Source organism: Talpa occidentalis, unplaced genomic scaffold, assembly GCF_014898055.3.
Source record: "Talpa occidentalis isolate TD23 unplaced genomic scaffold, MPIMG_talOcc4v2.1 talOcc4.2, whole genome shotgun sequence".
NCBI classification, from domain to species: domain Eukaryota; kingdom Metazoa; phylum Chordata; class Mammalia; order Eulipotyphla; family Talpidae; genus Talpa; species Talpa occidentalis.
The window spans coordinates 150,316,142-150,333,451 of NW_023602073.1; the positions used below are offsets into that span (position 1 = coordinate 150,316,142).

The 17,310-nt window shown below is 44.0% G+C and overlaps 1 protein-coding gene across 3 annotated transcripts in view; it reads right to left on the reverse strand.

The window, feature by feature from the left end:
* Positions 1 to 17,310, reverse strand: part of PRKN (parkin RBR E3 ubiquitin protein ligase) — a 1,086,879-nt gene that overhangs the window by 795,389 nt on the left and 274,180 nt on the right. For 2 of the 3 annotated variants that reach the window (XM_054697960.1, XM_054697959.1), the window contains exon 2: positions 12,605 to 12,768. In XM_054697960.1, the coding sequence (XP_054553935.1) occupies positions 12,605 to 12,768 (164 nt within the window). Of the gene's footprint in view, positions 1 to 12,604; positions 12,769 to 17,310 lie in introns of those variants that run through there. The other variant, XM_037520693.2, reaches the window with a different exon arrangement.

A 17,310-nucleotide genomic window follows, 5' to 3' on the forward strand; every position in this document is an offset into this window, starting at 1 on the left:
GCAGCCTGTCCGAGCATGGAAGCAAGAGAAATGGGTGCTAGCAAAGGAGGAGACTTAAGGGCATTAACAATTATCTCTAAAAAAAAGATCTTGTGAACACAGTTTTGGGCTTCTTTATGATTTAAAAGGACAGAACATATTCAAAGTTGGAAGTACAGACAAGAGAAGGAACTCCAGAGCTGTCTTGCCCAGCCCAGGCCAACTCCTCCCAACCAAGAATGAATGAACATCTTTCCCCAACTCTGCATTCAGCAGCATCATGGCAGCATGTGGAAAAGACTCAGGTGGGAGGATTTACACCATAGAAACTCCAGAGCTACACTCACTTCTCTTTATTATAGAGAATCACTTCGGTCGCCCACTGTCACTAACCCCACCAGATCTGCTGAAGAATGGAGTAGGCTGCCTTGTGGAACATGAACTGAGAATGCCATAGAGGAGAAATGTGAGCAGAGAAGAAATCGCAAATGCACATATAAATTTAATGGAGGCCAGAATGTGATACATCAACAAAAAAGTAATTCAAAAAAATGAAACATTCAGGCCTCCCCGGTGGCACAGTGGTTGAGTGCTGGGTTACGAAGCTGCCCACGGCCTCTGCGGCACTGGTTCGATCCCCGGCTGCTCCCCGGCCACCGGAGGAGGGTCCCACATGGCGCACAGACCCCTCCGGCTGCCCGCTGCTCCCCTCAGCAGTGTACTTCGGTCCTTCTGCCTGCTCTGCTCCACACTCTGGCTTCTGGTGAATTCTCTCACCCTCCCGCGCTTTGACTGTACCCAGTGCTTGTATAAATAAATAAACAAATCTTTAAAAAAAAAATGAAACATTCAATAAGTTTGAACAGGAGAGAGCCCACTGCAACACCCTCCCCCCTAAGGTTGGAGTTAAAATACTAAGTCAAATATCAGTTCTAGAAGACTGTCATCCATGGTTTTGAATTTTTCAAATTCATAATATAAAACCCACAGTATGTTTTCTAATCAAAACAAGCCTTAGTAGTATTTAGCGAATGTACTGCTATTTTCGAAAATTATTATTCCTCAATATTGTCTTCTAAATGTTCAAATTATTGTTTTTTAATTTCAATGTTATAGTTTTAATAAATTGAAATGAATCATAGAATAGTTTCCCTTTCACTATAACTGAGCCTCTTTGATAGCTCATCTACCCAATTATAAGGTAATAGAACAAAATTATTTTTAAAATGGTTTATCAGTGAATATGACAGACTAACTGATAAAAAGTTATACATATGCATATATATGTATATAATTTTTTAAAGGAACGGACTTAAGAAAAAGGATAGAGTTTAATTCAACAATTATACATAACCTGTGACATAAGCAATATATGAGGGTTGACATACAAGAAACCATCCCTTTCGAAGCACTGAAGACAAACAAATATGAACACAAAACATTACTAATTTAATCCACAGAGGAAGAACCATACCACTAACTTTAAATGGACTACAAAATGGTAGATTATGCAAATTTAGCATTCCCATTCTGCTTATAAATTACAAAGGCAAAAAAATGAATCATTTAAGTAGGCCACATAATGCATTTTCTCTCCAGAGTGCCTCCTAATCTTCTTACCCCTATTTTACATCTGAGTGACTCACAGACTCAAAGGAATGATCTCGAATTGATGTGTGACCCTCACTAAACAGATTTTGAACAGTGAGTGCTCTTCAAAAGTTGCTCCCCAAACATGGTGCTTGCAGACATACCCAGCATGTTAAAGAGAAAGGCAAACCCTTTTAGAATAAGATAAACACTTTTTCTAAGACAACGAATTATTGTAAGACTTCATTCAAAGGAACTCTACAAATGAGACAGGCAACAACACTCTGAAGATAGCCTGAGTGTGGAATAGGACACTTGGCTTGGGCCACTTTGTTGTTTCGGAGTGCTTTAAAACAAAAGAAATTCTAGGATGACTCTCTTACACATCCGAAAGAAAGATTTTTCTTTTTGAGTGTGTACTAGTCATGAAACTAATTAATAATTTGTTTACCATTTGTGAACAAACAACATTTGTTAACATTTAGGGGTAATTCCATGTAATACTTGAGACAACCCTCCTCAAATACAGACATTCTCGTTATCTGCATCTACACAAGAAAGTGAATGGATGAAATGACTTGACTTTCCCAGAGAGACTGAGGACAGTGTGACTCACATCCACTTCCTTGTTATCATGCCTTGGAAAGTCAAGTAGAATTCCAACAAAATGATTTCACCTAGCAGATGATATGCTGGGAGGTTTCACTTCCCTGTTACATATGATGATATAGGAACATGTGAGACAACATCATACAGCCCCAGGGTATCCAAATCATATAAAAGGTGTTCAGGCTTCTAAAAGAACAGCCTGGAGCCCGATGCTGTTCAACATGAGAAGAACTGACTGAGGGGCACAACAGGTAAACTGAAGGAGCAGGAGGCCTCTACTTGGGCAGGTTCTGAAGTCTGAGTGTCCACGTTTTCAAAGATTTAGAAATATCTAGTGAAGCCTTGGCTTTTATTTCCTTTTCCTTCAGAACAATGTTTTGATGAATTATGAATAAATGGAATGCAAACACAGATTCAATTGCCTCTGAAATACTTATGAATATAAAAATGAACAGAGAACATCCTTGGCAAAAACTGTGTTGAGCCTTCAAAAGCCAACACATTGGAAAAATAGTTGGTGAAATACTCCAAAACACAAATATCAGTGAGTTCCCACACTCTCCACTTCTGCCTCTACTGGCAGGATGTTTGACTAATTTAAGAGCAGGGACCTGGGCCATAATTATCCACATATTAAGTCATATAGGAGGGTCACCTTGGTGCAAACTGACGAGACCCAACGCAGGAGAGGAGACGTGTAGTGGAAAACAAAATCCAGGCACAGAAGAAAACCCTCAAACGAATGCAGATTACACACACACATGCACCCACAAAAATAGTAACTTCTCCCCCAGGCCCCCACACCTCAAATAAGTAGGTTCTTGTCTATATCTAGATAAGCAATCACAAACAGTTACAACAACTTTTTAAATCCACCAGTACTTGATACTAGAGCACTGCAGGGAACTGGGCTGGTCATCATGAGTCTGCACCACAAATCAGGAACTCCAGAGCTTTGGTTGCCGTACTAGGGAGGCTGTGGGTGTTTTAAGCACATGCTTGAGAAGGATCTCTTAAACCTTCTTCAAAAATTAGGGTATGTTGGCTACATTCACTATTCAATAATAATTTTATTTAAACTTCTGCTAATAACTTGTTTAATGAGAATTGTAGTCTTATCAATATTAAACCTAGTGGTTAGAGGAAAAAAGTTAACACAACATAGAAAGTAAATCTCTCCATTTCCCACAAAATTGTGTGTGTGTGTGTGATTTGTTTGTTCTTGTCTTCTGGTTATTACTGAAGTTATATTTAAAATAAATCATTTCTACTATACACAGCTAACTTTATCTCCTATTTAATTCACACCTAAAGAAAATAAAAGATAGTGGAGTAAATATTTACCAATGTCAAATAATTAATTAAGCTGTGGCTCAAGCCCACCACAGACAGGAAATGAGGGAGAATACACACGAGCGAGTCTGGCAAATGTTTAATTGTTCTGACAATAATCTCAGACCGGTAACAATTACTTGGTAAGGGGAAAGAAGGGAGAGGTGAATCTGGGTGAAAAATCTTCTGGTTGAGAGACATCAGGGTAAATGATACAGATGCCCATTTTGTTTCAGGAGCTCTTCTCTAAGGAAGATGACAATATTCAATAAAATTTTCCACAGAATCAGGTTAATTGGATGATCGCATTTGATTTCAGTAGCAGATGACAGAATATTTGGAACTAGAAGCCGAATGAAGTACAGCACAACTGCAGTGTGTAACCTTTCCTCTTTCATTTGTCAGGTTTCCTGAGACAGGCTTTTGGTCTTACATACTCTAATAAGATGCATCCTACATCACGATGCTGGTGTGCTCCGGAGCTCCACCCCACACACAACGCCTACCTTGCATATGACCACAATGAGGGCAGTGCCAACTCTGAGATGACAGCCTATTAAACTAACCTGGAATGTGTATTGTCAGCCTCTGATAAGCTAAAAAAAATCTCAATTTTTTCCCCCTTCAAGCCTGCATTTATCCATGGCAATCCTCAGAGATGCTGCCTAAGTCTGCAGGGGCACAAGGATGTCAAGACTTCCTTTCAACTGAAAAATAACATTTCTGAGGGTTCTGAGTTATGCAAAGAGGTAAGTATTTCAAAGATGCTTTCTGACTGACACAAATAAACAGTCAGATGCAAAGAGATGAAATGAGGGTCTCCCTGAAGCGTGCAGACTCTGGACAGGCTCACCCTCTGATTCTAGACTGACACTCTGAGCTACTTCTCGCTGCTGTGACAACGCACTGGTTTCTGTGGGAGGAGCTCGAGAGGGTATACATTTTCCTAGCTGAATGAGGCCCCAGCAAGTTTCATTCACAAGTCAACCCTTTGGAGAAAGTGCTTGTATTGCTCCTGGGGTGAGGGGGGCTCTCATTTACACACCAATTCTCTCATATACCAGGAGCCCTTCCTCCTAGCGGAAGGGCATACAACCAGGCTTCCTTTTGTTTTACAATCAGAAAACAAATCAATTGAAAATAAAAGCATATTGTTCATTTATAGTGTCCTTTGCAGAATTCTTCCTTTAGATACAAATAAAAAGTCGTGGCAATGTGCTTGATTTAGCTAGACTCTCGCTTTTTTTCTATCTTTACATGAGAGAGAAAGTAAAAGAACTTTAAATAAATTTCATTTATAAATGAAAACATTCCTTCCCTAAATTCCTTCTGTTATATAAACCTGTAGCAATAAAAAGGCAGCATTTGAAGTGAGTGTTTTCTGGAACCACACGGCCAGAGCAGCGCCATGAGGTGCTCATTTATTTTCCTAAAACAATGGTGTGTGACTCTCAAATCAATGTGGACAATTGGTTCAACCAGAATACACAATTGTCAAGAATTATTTATTTTTATTTGGAGCATTTGGCGAAGCCTTTGAAAATAAATACAAATCATGCCCCCTAGGCCTACAAGCTATTAACTAGGTGACCAGCTTATCAGCTCTGAGTGTAGGACACATTTGTTGAAATAAAAACCCCAGGAATTAACTCCTAGGTCCTGAATCCCAAGCTCATCTGTTTTCTTCTCACCACTTCTCAGAATCTTTAAATGTTTGTATTGCAAGTAATGTCCAATGTTATGGAATCATTAGGCTGGATAAGCACAAATCTGCCAACTCCATTGTCCCAGAAATGAAACCTCTGTCAGATCAACCATCTTTGATGTTCATATATTTTTGTCATTTTCCTTTAGCTCTGTAAAGTTTTTAAAACCTTGCCAATAACAAACAGAACATATTAATGTATAAAGAAACTAGTTGTATTCTAACAGTGCTTCTCCAACGAGCCTGTGGACATATACTCTTGCAGCTGAGAATTCTATGCAATTGTTTGAAACGTTCTATCAGAGTATAATCTTAAATTTTTAAAATCAGTTAAAGAGACAATTAGCTTCCTATTATGAAAAAAATACATAATAAGGTGATGGTCTTAAGCTAATCATTTCCCAAAGGCCCTGGAGGGAAGCATCAAAAAAATACTTTCTTTTTAAAAGAAATTGAGACTCTAATGTGGAGTCACTACTCAGTATCTGCGGTGACTGCTGAGCCCACCTGCCCAGCACACTGCCAGCACCACCTTTCATTCCAGAATAATTATTAAAAGAGCCCTCTTCTGTTCTCAAAAGTGTCCCATCTCCGAATGATAAGTTAGAATGGATGCATTGTCTGTTGTCATTATGAAAGAAAGAAAATGAACATGAGAGGGAAAACTCTGGCAAACACAGTCATCCTACTAGCTCTTTGGCACACCGGGACGCTTAGTTAGCCTTTATTATTTGGCAACAGTAAGTAGCTCCTATGAATGTCCACTTTCTTTTTCTTAGCAATTTCTCATAATACATGTTATGCTAACACTGTAAAGCATAGCACCCATGGTGATAAAAGGCAATTAAATTGGAAGTGACTAAATAATTTTAAACGTGTTCTAAGAGTATATAAAAATATCAGAGAATACGAACATTCTGCCTTATGTACACCTAAAATGAAATGTCACCATGAAACTTGCAATTAAATGCAAAATTCCTAGTGCTTACAATGAAACTCTTACATAAACACAAGTTGCCAGCTTCTCAACTCCTAAATCTCTACACTATGATCTAAAAAAGTACCAAAAATAGGGCCTCCCCAGTGGCGCAGCGGTTGAGCGCTGGGTTGCGAAGCTGCCTGCAGCCTCTGCGGCACCGGTTCGATCCCCGGCTGCTCCCCGGCCACCAGAGGAGGGTCCCACATGGCGCGCAGACCTCTCCTGCGGCCCGCTGCTCCCTCAGCAGTGTACTTCGGTCCTCTGCCTGCTCTGCTCCCCGCTCTGGCTCTGGTGAATTCTCTCACCCTCCCGCGCTTCTGACTGTACCCAGTGCATGTATAAACAAACAAATAAATAAATAAATAAATAAATGAAAATACATGCCTCTTAAAAAAAAAAAAAAAAAAGTACCAAAAATATCAAAAGTTAACTTTTTTAATGCCCTCAGTTATACTTGAGTTCATAATTCCAGTAAAAAACAAGGCAATCTGATAGAATTACAGGAAAAAATGTAGGATTATTAAGTGAGAGCATATTTATTACTATATAAAAGAGAATCATTACCTCTTAAAAAAATTCAAAGTTAAAGTCATCATGGTCTACTGGCATGCTTGTCCTTGTTACTTGAATTTTTATAACTAGCATATTAACTATACAATCAGGAAAATATAGCCTAAGTTTATTAAAAGGGAAATGATAATGTTGGGGGAAAATGAAAAGGGCATTAAGGAATCCCAACTTTCAAGAATTTAGTAAAACGATATTACGTTAGAGGATAGTCATGATGTCTTTGTGCAGTTTTCAAAGCTTCATCTTTTAGTCAATTAGTGATATGATAGAGATTTTCTATAATGTTTCTGAGAATAAGAGGTAAATTTTCTTACCGTTGACAACTTGAATTTTTCTAGTCATTGAACACAGTTCATTTCATTGGCAAAAGCTGCTTTTCACTAATCACCAATATTGAGACATACCTTGTGCGCATCACTAAAGATTTAGTCACTTAAATAATCTGGCTCTCTGGGGTCATTTATTTTTCCCTAACGTTTACAACCCGAGTTATTAAAGTCTAAATGTCTCTAGTCTCCCATACTCAGGTCTTGGCGTGTCATAAAACTCAGAAGAATGGGTGTAATAAACTGATGCCCCTTAATATTCACCGCAAGGCTGACCTATGGCCTGAGACAATGGTTTCTAAATGTGTACGTACATTTGAAACATCGTAAAATTACGTAGTTGTTGAAAGGAATTTATGAACATCCATTTGGGTGGATCCTTTTATAAAACACGAATTCCGAAGTGCAATAAACAGTCCTACTTATTTTCTATTTTGTGAATCCAATTCATTATTACAAAGGGAGCAAAGAGAGAATGTTTGCTAGAACAGTAATTAAATATAACCGACTTCTCATGTCCGGGCTGTGATGGTAATGTTACGTGTCAACTTGACTGGACCATGAGCTCCCAGACAACTGCAAACATCAATCCAGGAGAATGTTGTTTCCGGAGGAGATGAACCTTTGTATCAGCAGACCAGGGAAGCAGAAAGCCTGCCTTAGGGTGGGGGATCCCCGCCATCAGATGAGGACCCGAACAAAGAGGTGACCCTCCTGCCCCACAGCAGGACACTGGAACTTTCCTGCCTTGGATTTGAACTGAAACGTTCCCTATTCCCGGCCTCGAGCCTGCCAGCCTGCAGACTGGAACTATACCATGACTCTGGGGATGCAGGCCTTCAGACACACACCAGACGAAGCTTGCCAAATGCAGTTCTTGGCATTTGTCAGCCTCTGTAACTGTGTGGGTATTTCTCTTATCTAGATATACAGGTATTAGGGGCCTCCCTGGTCACGCAAGGGGTTGAGCACCACACTGTGAAGCTATCCACAGCCTCTGCAGCAAGAGTTCAATCCCTGGCCAGCCAGCGAGCAACCCACATGGCGAGCAGACCTCTGCTGTCTCCCTGCTGCTCCCCTCAGCAGTGTATTTCAGTCAGTCTGCCTGTTCTGTTCCCCACTCTGTCTCTAGTAAGTCCTCTCACTCCCCCCACATCTCTGGCCTGTGCCCCAGCTCTTGTAAGTGTAAATAAATCTTTAAAAAAATAGATAAACAGCTATCTAGTCATCACATATCTATTATACATGTATGTTACATGCACATGATAATACACCTGTATTTTTATTTATGTAAAAACACATAAAAATACAGCTTCTGTGACTACAATAAAATCTGTTCAAACAACATCTTCTGTAAATCCTTGAGTCCCTTTTATTTTAACAGTTAATTTAATTGCCAGATTCACCAGTTTTTGGTACATAAAATCCCACTGGAACTTATTTTCTTAGTATAATTCTATTATAACTTTTTGACATGCAGTTTGTTAGTCTTGGGGTGACTGGAATGGGTGACCACCTTTAGTTTTTCCTTATGTTTACGGAGGTAGTGTAACGCTGATTTACAGCACAGCATATGTTTTACGATACACAATAGAATGCTACTCAGTTATCTAAGAAAAGATGAAATCTTGCCATCTTTGACAACGTGAATGGAACTGGAGGGGTTACGCTGCATGGCATAAGTCAGAGGGAGAAAGATAAAAAGGTACTGGATGATTTCACTCATGTGGAACATAAAAAACAAAGCGAGTGAAGAGACAAAACAAAGCTTTGAAATTTGACTGCAGAACTGAAGCTACCAGAAAGCAGGGTGGAGGAAGGAGGAGATCTAATGGACAAAGGTGACCCATCTTCACAGTGGGCTCTGAATCCTCTGTGGAACAGCCGACAAGAACTCTTTACAAAGAAAAATACCAAATCCATTGTAAGTAGTATGTCAAAGATTAATATTTTATATTGCATACTTGTAGGTATAAGGAGGATAATAAAAACATACAATGACGCATTGTTTGTGAAGTAGGAAAAATCATAAAACCCTTTCAATTTGTTTCTAATATATACAGTGTGTGGCATACATCTGTTTTATGAAAATTTCTTTCAGCAGCAATCACGCTATGATGAATGTTTGCTGAACTGTTTACCTATAGGTTTCCATTTATACCAAATTTGTTTAGAGGATTTTTAAAGTCTTTACAAACTAGCTTTAAACTGTAATTCAAATTTCTACTAGTCTTAAGATAAGTAAACCTGTGTACACAAAAGGCCAAGAATTTACTTGTAAGCTCTGACCTCTGTAAGAGGTCTTTTTTTGCTAAAATGTATAAATTCTCCACACACAGAATATAGATAGATAGATAGATAGATAGATAGATAGATAGATAGATAGATAGATAGATAGATATTGCTCTGATAAAATACGTACCCTAGTATCCTTGCCCTGGATTCTTAATGTATTGCAAATATACATATCAAACTCACAATGGAAAGGAGGTGGGTTGATGCTGAAGTTACCGCCCCAAGTGCTGAAGTTATGGCCCCCTGGCGCGTGCAATGGCGCTGACCACTGCTAACCTGCACATGGTACTTTCTGAGCGCAGTGCTTCAAGAGTGTGACCAGAGTTACCTAATTTAGAGCTCCCAGAAGCAGTGAGATGGGCATTAGCATCATCACTACGTCCCACAAGAGCAAACCAAAACACAGCGAAGTCACATTCCCCCAAGCACGGAGCACGCATTTTAAAGAACTGTTCTGTCTTATTTCTTGATATTAAAAACTAGACACTCCCTAAATACCTCAGAGCTGTGCTGGAACAGCGCTCTAGTGAGAATCACCCGGGCGTTTAGAAACGAGACTAGACAACAACGTGGAAAATGCTTATGAGACCCCGCCAGGAGTGTGCAGCGACGCCCGGGCCGGGATGGCCACACGGCAGACGGCACCCACATGCTGGGCCCCCCAGCGCCGGGCGTGGCAGGCGACCCCTCCAGGTTTGTGTCTCCTCACCACGACAGTCACACGACAGTGAAATCATCTCACCGTGCGTTTCTCCAGGAGTGTCCCTGTTGTTTGGTGGCCAGTGGCTGCCGTGTTAACTGACAGACATCCAGAATGTCAGAGTGTGTTTTCACACTGATTGAGATGGGAGAAAAGTCATCCCTGCACCCAGGCAAGGGCTGGGAGGGTGGGGGCTACACTGTGTGGCCCTGCTGAGGCCCAGCAGCTCCCCCAGTCTCTCTCCTCCAGGACAAGCTGAGCTGCGCCCGCCGCTGGCTCCTGCCCCCCCACCCCCATCCTGGACAGGAAGCCTGACCGCCCGCCTCACCGCTCACCATTCCTGCCACCAAGTCCAGAGGCTCATTTCTCCCTCGTTGCTCCCCCATCTTTCCCTGGCACGGGGGCTTCTTGACCATAACCCCTTTTCTAGAACACCGTCAAGGGCGTCATCTGGACAGAGGACGCCCCCTTCACTGGTTCCCCACTATGCCAGGCCCTGCTCGGGCCCCTTAGCAATCACCTCAGCCTGGTCCGGGTCGGTGGCTGGAAACAGAGAGCGAGCGCCCACACTCACCCCAGCCCCCAGCTCCTGCTGGACGTGTCCAGCCAGAGCGTGCTGGCCGTGCCTCTCCCTGAAAGGCGTTGCTCACCCTCCCCACGGCCTACCCCGCCTCGGACTCGGCTTCGCTCCCCGACACCTGCTCTGGACCCCTACGCGTGAAGCCTCAACGCCCAGTCAGCGGAGACAGTTCCGCTCCCTCCGGGCCACTGTCCACCTCACACTGGCTCCTGGAAGACACGCTGCCACACTCTCGCCCAGACACCCGCTCCTTCCCCAGCTCTGAACCCTCCCCAGAGTAAGTCATCCCCTGAAGCCTTTCCTGGTGACCCCAGCGGGACATGTGTTCTCCACCTTCCCAACTTCGTAATGTGAAACCTTGCAGCTGCCCTAGGGCAGGTCTGCCATGATTCTACAGCTACTACATGGAGCCACAGGGGTCCCCGCGAGTTCTAACCTAGTCCTATGGTTCAGACTAACACCCCCCGGCTCACCCCTCAGTGCCTGGCAGTCTCCACAAGCACTGGGGGTGAGTGTTCTTTCTCTGTGACCCCCTGAGAAGCCCAGGACTTGGCGGGGAGGTGTCTAAACAAAGGCTCTAAATCTGTGGCGGGTGACATCAGTCCTCCGAGCGCCTGGGGACTGTCTGCCTGAGCGCTGGGAAGGGTCAGCCTCAGAACCTGGAGCATCAGCACTTCTGGGAACGCAAAATATTTTGGTTCAAGGAGCTGTTTTCAGTCACCTGTTTGTGAGGGACACATTCTTGGATTTCGAGACTGGCTGGGACAGTAAGAAAGCTTTTCTGGTTGGCTGATATAAAAAAATCCAAACGCTTCCGCACCGGCACCTCCCTGCCAACACCTGTAAACACCAACCGCCACAGCCCAGCCCTCAGTGCCAGCTGTGCCTCCGCCAGCGCGGGGCTGGGGCGCTGGAGATCCAGCCTCTTGCAAACTCTGAAAACCTCGCAAAGCAGTATCACCGAGAACAGACAGGACAGCTGTGGAGCCACAAGGTCGGGGCGCGATGAATCTGCGCTGGCCAGGAAAGGGGTCCTGCCTGCCTGCCTGCTGGGCCTGGGGCATCACCTGGGCCGGCCACGCCCACGGTCCGTCTTTATGACTTTCACAAAGAGCAACTCCCCAGGCACAAGCCGGCCCCGACATCTCAGGCTGCACGGCCCACCAGCTGCCTACCCTGCCCTCCCTGAGTCCTACAGAGTGCAGCCCCCAGGGGGAAGGACCAGGGCCTTGACCCATGCTAGGACAAGCGTGGCCCCAGAGGGCTTGGGGAGCAGATGCTCACACATCCCCTCGCCCACCGGGGCCTGGAGCAATGAACGAGGAAAGTGCACCTTCCCTGTGTCCAGACCTTCTTCGCCAGGAGCTGGGGGGCTGCTGCGATGCTGATGGGGCAGGACTCAATGCTTCCTTCCCTTTGAGGGGGGTCCTGAGCCCCTGCCCCCCACCCCCAGTCCCAGGCAGCAGCCTTCCCTCCAACTTCCAGGGCTCACAATTGGGTTACAGACGCCTCCTGGCGCAGCGACTGAGCGGCCTGATTCCAACAATTTATTCGAATCCTCCTTCATTAAGATTCAAATGGAATAAGTAAGGTAGAAATTGAACAGGCCCAGAAATTGTGGCTCGCTGCGCCTGCGTCAGCAAACATTTGTTCCCCAAGCCTGTTTGTGCGCGCCCTCTCTCCGCTCCTCTCTGTCTTTCTCGCCCTCTCTTCTCCTCTCTCTCTCTCATCCCTCCCCCCTCTCGCTGTTCTTCCATCCTTCCTGCTTGCTGTTTTAATGCATAATTAAGAAGGTCAGGATTAATGACGCGGTGTGGAGTAAAGTTCAAGGAATCCCCAGGCACTGTTTATTCTATTAGATCTCAGGCATGAATGTCAACTTGGCAGCAGCAGCCGGGGGGGCGGCGTCTCCAGGAATGACCCACCCAGGGAGACTCACCTGCACCGTCAAGTCATCCCTGAGCTCCTTCCCGGCGAAAATCACTCGCAACTGGTCAGCTGGAACCCCCTGTCGCTTAGCAACCGCCTCCTTGAGCTGGAAGATGCTCGTGTCACAATCGACCTCCACTGGGAAGCCATGGCTGGAGTTAAACCTGACGAACACTGGCCACGAGAATGGAGAGGAAGGAAAAAGAGCATCACTCAGAGCCGTGGACGGACGGTCGAGCCACCTCCCTGCGCCCGCCCACCCCGCCCGCCCCGCGTGAACGGGGCACGTTCTCCTTCACATAACAAAGCATCAGGCCACGGAAGAAGCACTTAGAGAAAGACGGGGTTGCCTTGTGGGGCTCCCCTTTCCGTATTAGACTGCGACCCGCAGGCAATCTCACGTGCTCACTTCACCCTCTCCCAGGAAATGGCTCGGGCGGACACTTGCAGGACTGGACTCTACAGCGGCCGCCAGATCAGCAAGCGCCGCTGCGGGATGGCTTGCCCGAAGGCACCCGCTCCCCACTGGCCCCTCACTCACACCGAGGGCACTGGTCAGCCCCGGGGTGTGCACTGGGAAACACTTCGAGCCACTTAGGGACCAGAGTGAAGACCCTCGGCCTGTGTCAAGAGCCTAGGGCTCGGGGTCCGGGCCAGAAGGCTCCATGCAGACGCTCTTTCACCTTTTCCTTGAAACCAGCAATGCTGTTTCTCATCTTAGAACCACTCTTCCCCTCAAGGCCCAGCACTGACAGTCCGCGCACCCTCACACTCTCCCTCTCACATCACCTCGGGGGTCCACTCCTGCCTTCCCTCCCCTCCATCAGGGCTCCACGCGTGCTCGCGTGAGGCTTCTCTCCATCCCTGCCATGGGCTCCCAGCTGGCGTTGGGACGGGCGCGCCTCCCTCCCACGTCCATGCCGTTCAGTAGAGTCGGCCTCATGCACACGGATCTCTGACCCCGGCACTGCACCCCATCCTGTCACGTCTCACACTGTTGGCTGGGAGAAAAACCCAAGCCCCTATCGTGTGGCACGAACTTGTGTTCCAGCATGTTCTCCCTTCATCCCAGAAGACACAGGGCAGAAGACTGTGTGCCTTCTCCATGCCTCTCCCTCTTCCCCGCTGTCCACTCAATGCCTGTCCCTTCTGTGACCCATCTCACACGTGACCTCCTCTAGGGGGACACTCACTGCACCCTGTTAGACCGGGGCCTCCTCCACAGCGTTTACCATCCACCTCCCGGCCCCTGGGCATCTCTCCTGGGAGCAGAGTGGCCCAGAGGGAACAAGTGGGGTGGGAGGACCAAGTACCGGTCCCGTGGGTCCCTCACCACCCCCCGGGACAAGCTGATTGAGCTCTTGACTCCCAGTTTCCAATCTTCCAAATATAAATAAACCAATGAGGATGTTACATGAGATAGTAATGGTTCTAGCGTTTACAACTATCCCTTGATAACCTTCTAAAATAATGTCTATCTGCAAATGTTTTAGATTTCTTTTTGGCATGGATTTCACCTCCTTTAAAAGATTATAAAATCCTCAAGGACAGGCACTGTAGTTTATTTACTGCTGTATCTCCTCTCAATGTAGCATTACTACTTGTTGGGACTCGATACAAATGTGAGATGGCCCACCTAATAACTATAAGTTAATAATAATTACAATGCCTATAATAGTTGAGGCTGCCCTATGCAGCAGCAGCATATCCTGCACATGCTATTTCTAAGCTTCCCCAGCGATCTGGTAAAGTCAGTATTATTATCCTTACTTAACAGTAAATGAAGGCCTAGAGAATTATAATCACTCTTCTAAGGACATCAGCTACTTCATAATGGAATCAGTATTCAAAGTCAATTCCATTTAATTCTAAGCCCCATTCCATTTCTACGGTGACAGACTGCTTAATATATCCTCAGAAGGAAAGTTCATGTTCCTTTTCCTTGTGATTACAAAGGGCAAATAACAACAGTTAAAAGACATCATAACATGATTCAGATATTCCCTACACAGGTGAGCTGCAGAAAATGGGATTAAGAAAGAAGCTCTTGTGCAGAGCTGAGAGCAAACAACAATGAACAATGGTTATAAGATGACATAAAAATGACACCAAAATGGGAACAGGTGGCAGAGATGATACCGCAGGAGCAAGAGCCTGACACATTTTACCAGCATGGAAAGCAGTTAGAAAAAAAATAAGGACTGGAATTGACAAATGTGTTCCAAATAAAGAAAATTCATGAAAAACAAACAATTACAGAAGGAAAGGAGCTTTAATATACTCTTAAGTAGATGTGACACGGTGGAAAGTGGAGGGGGAGAAGTAAAAAGGCACCAGAAGCCTTCAGGGCTTATCCACAACATCCTCAGAACAGAAAGCATAAGACAACCAATTCATCAGATGAGATAGGAGATGAGCAAGGGGCTACGGGGGACGAAGGGCATGGACCCAGCTCTAAACTTGGTTTTCCAGGAGTGTGAATCGATTTTAAAAAGAAAGCAGAACACCATGGGGGACATGAGAGCTGGGAGCTTCACAAAAGCTAAAAAAGTCAAGGGGAACAAATTCCAGGGGGTCCTAAGTTGATGCTGTTTCTCCAAGGGTTCAAATCACGGAACACTAACTTAAGGACAAGAATTACAAAGATAACCAAAAGCAAGAAAAACATTTTAGATAACTCTGTACCACTGTTCAAATTCGTTGTATCCACAAGTTGTTTTTCTCCTACAAATAGAAAAATTAAAGCTTTTGAACTTAGTTTCAACTTAATAAACACTGCGGAAATGAGTATTTTTGAATAGCAGGACAAGTAAATAGTATGAATTTCCAATGCATAGATTGATTGAACATATACCAATAGCAGGTTATCTGGCCAACTAAAATATTTACTTGCATGAGTGACTGGGGACATCATCAGATGTCACTACAGAAAAGATAACCAGTGTTTCACAGCAGTAGGATAATGGACAGTGAGCTTTTTCAGACACAGGCGAGACAAGCAATCTGCCTGCCTTGACTAGTCCTTGAGTCCAGCCATGGTCCCCAACAGAGAGGAGAGGAGAAAAGCATTCCCACATTCTTTAAACATCATAGAAAGCAAAATGTCTTTCAAACCAAGAAGAAAAGAGCCACTTGAATCCTGGTCGTGCCACCTGCATAATTTTATGCCTTAGGACATGTTCTCCGCTGGTCTTGACCCCTAGCTTCCTTTGCTATAAGTGAGGATAAAGTATGCAACCTCAAATGCTTGTTAGAAAAGATCTGCTGAGCCGATGGAAGCTTTGGGGAATGTCAAGTCGTCCATGCAGAGCCTGCCCTCTTAGGAGAGAACAAGCATGTGCTCCAAAGTTAGTTCCCCAGCATTCTCACCCAGAGGAGGGAGAGCTGATTAAAGCAGTATCCATATTTCATGTTGCAGTTAGACAGATTTGATGAGGAGGGTAATTATTAAATAAATTAGCTGACATTTCCATTTCTACAGCTCTTCCTAGTGGATAGAAACTTTCTGGGAACAAAGAGACCTGGTAAAGAATTTAGTTGGTCTCTTTTTACTGAGATATAATTACCTATTAAAAGTTTGGGGATGCATTGCTTTGATGATACTGTTAGAGCACCCAGAAATAAACATCTTATCAATAAGCTTTGTCAATAGTGTGCATTACAGTCTTATCAATAAACACCATCATCACTAATAACCAAAAATGATAGTGCCAAGCATCCACCCTCAATGTTCATGTTATTTCTAATCAGGGCTCAGATGATCGCGAGGACAAGGAGGAGGTAGGCAAGGCGTCATGGGTGCTTCTATTTCTTTCAAGCCTGTTTTATTCACCTGGTCTGACCTGGGAGACATTGTAGAGTCAGATTCAGAGCAACCATTCTTCTCTTGCTGCACTGCCTGCCCCCATGAGAATTAGTGCTGTGACTTGCCCTTTCCCCCAACTCCAGGAGTGGACCTCATACATCAGCACAATTCTTTTAAAATAGAAGTTTATTTAAAAAAAAAAAAGATCTGGACTGATTTCAGAACTGCTGTCCAAAGAACACATTTTTCAGTTCATATCCAACCAAATAATTGCCTTATGAAACAAAAGAAACAACTGTCATCAGAGAAAAATGACAGGATCCAGACTTTCCAAAAATTACATTCATAATGTCTGGAACACAAGTACAAAATTACCCAACACTTGAAAGAACAAGGAAAATAGAGGACATTTTCAGGAGAAAGGAAAATCAACTGACACAAACACTAAGATAACTTTAATTTTGGAACTATAGACAAAATTTTAAAGTAGCTATCATTACTATCCTCGATGAAGAAAAATAACCCCCTTAAGTACATGGAAAAAAAGGACAGACAAGCAGAGCAACAGACATTATGAAGAGGAATCACATGGAAATTCTAGAACTAAAACTACAATATCTGAAGTAAAAATTTGCATAGATTTAATAACAAATTGGAGATAAGAGGAAATGTTAGTAAATAAAGAATTTTAGAAAAAGTGAACAGACTTCAGGGGGTTGGCAGAAAATATCAAGTTGCTTAATATATGTGTAATTGGAGCTACAAAAAGAATGGGGAAGAAGAATATAATGCCCTGAACTTTAAAATATGTGATGAAATAGACAGAAGTGCATATTCAAGATGTTCAACAACACCAAACAGGATAAACATGAATAGAGCCATATAAAGTCACATCACAGTCAAAAATGGAG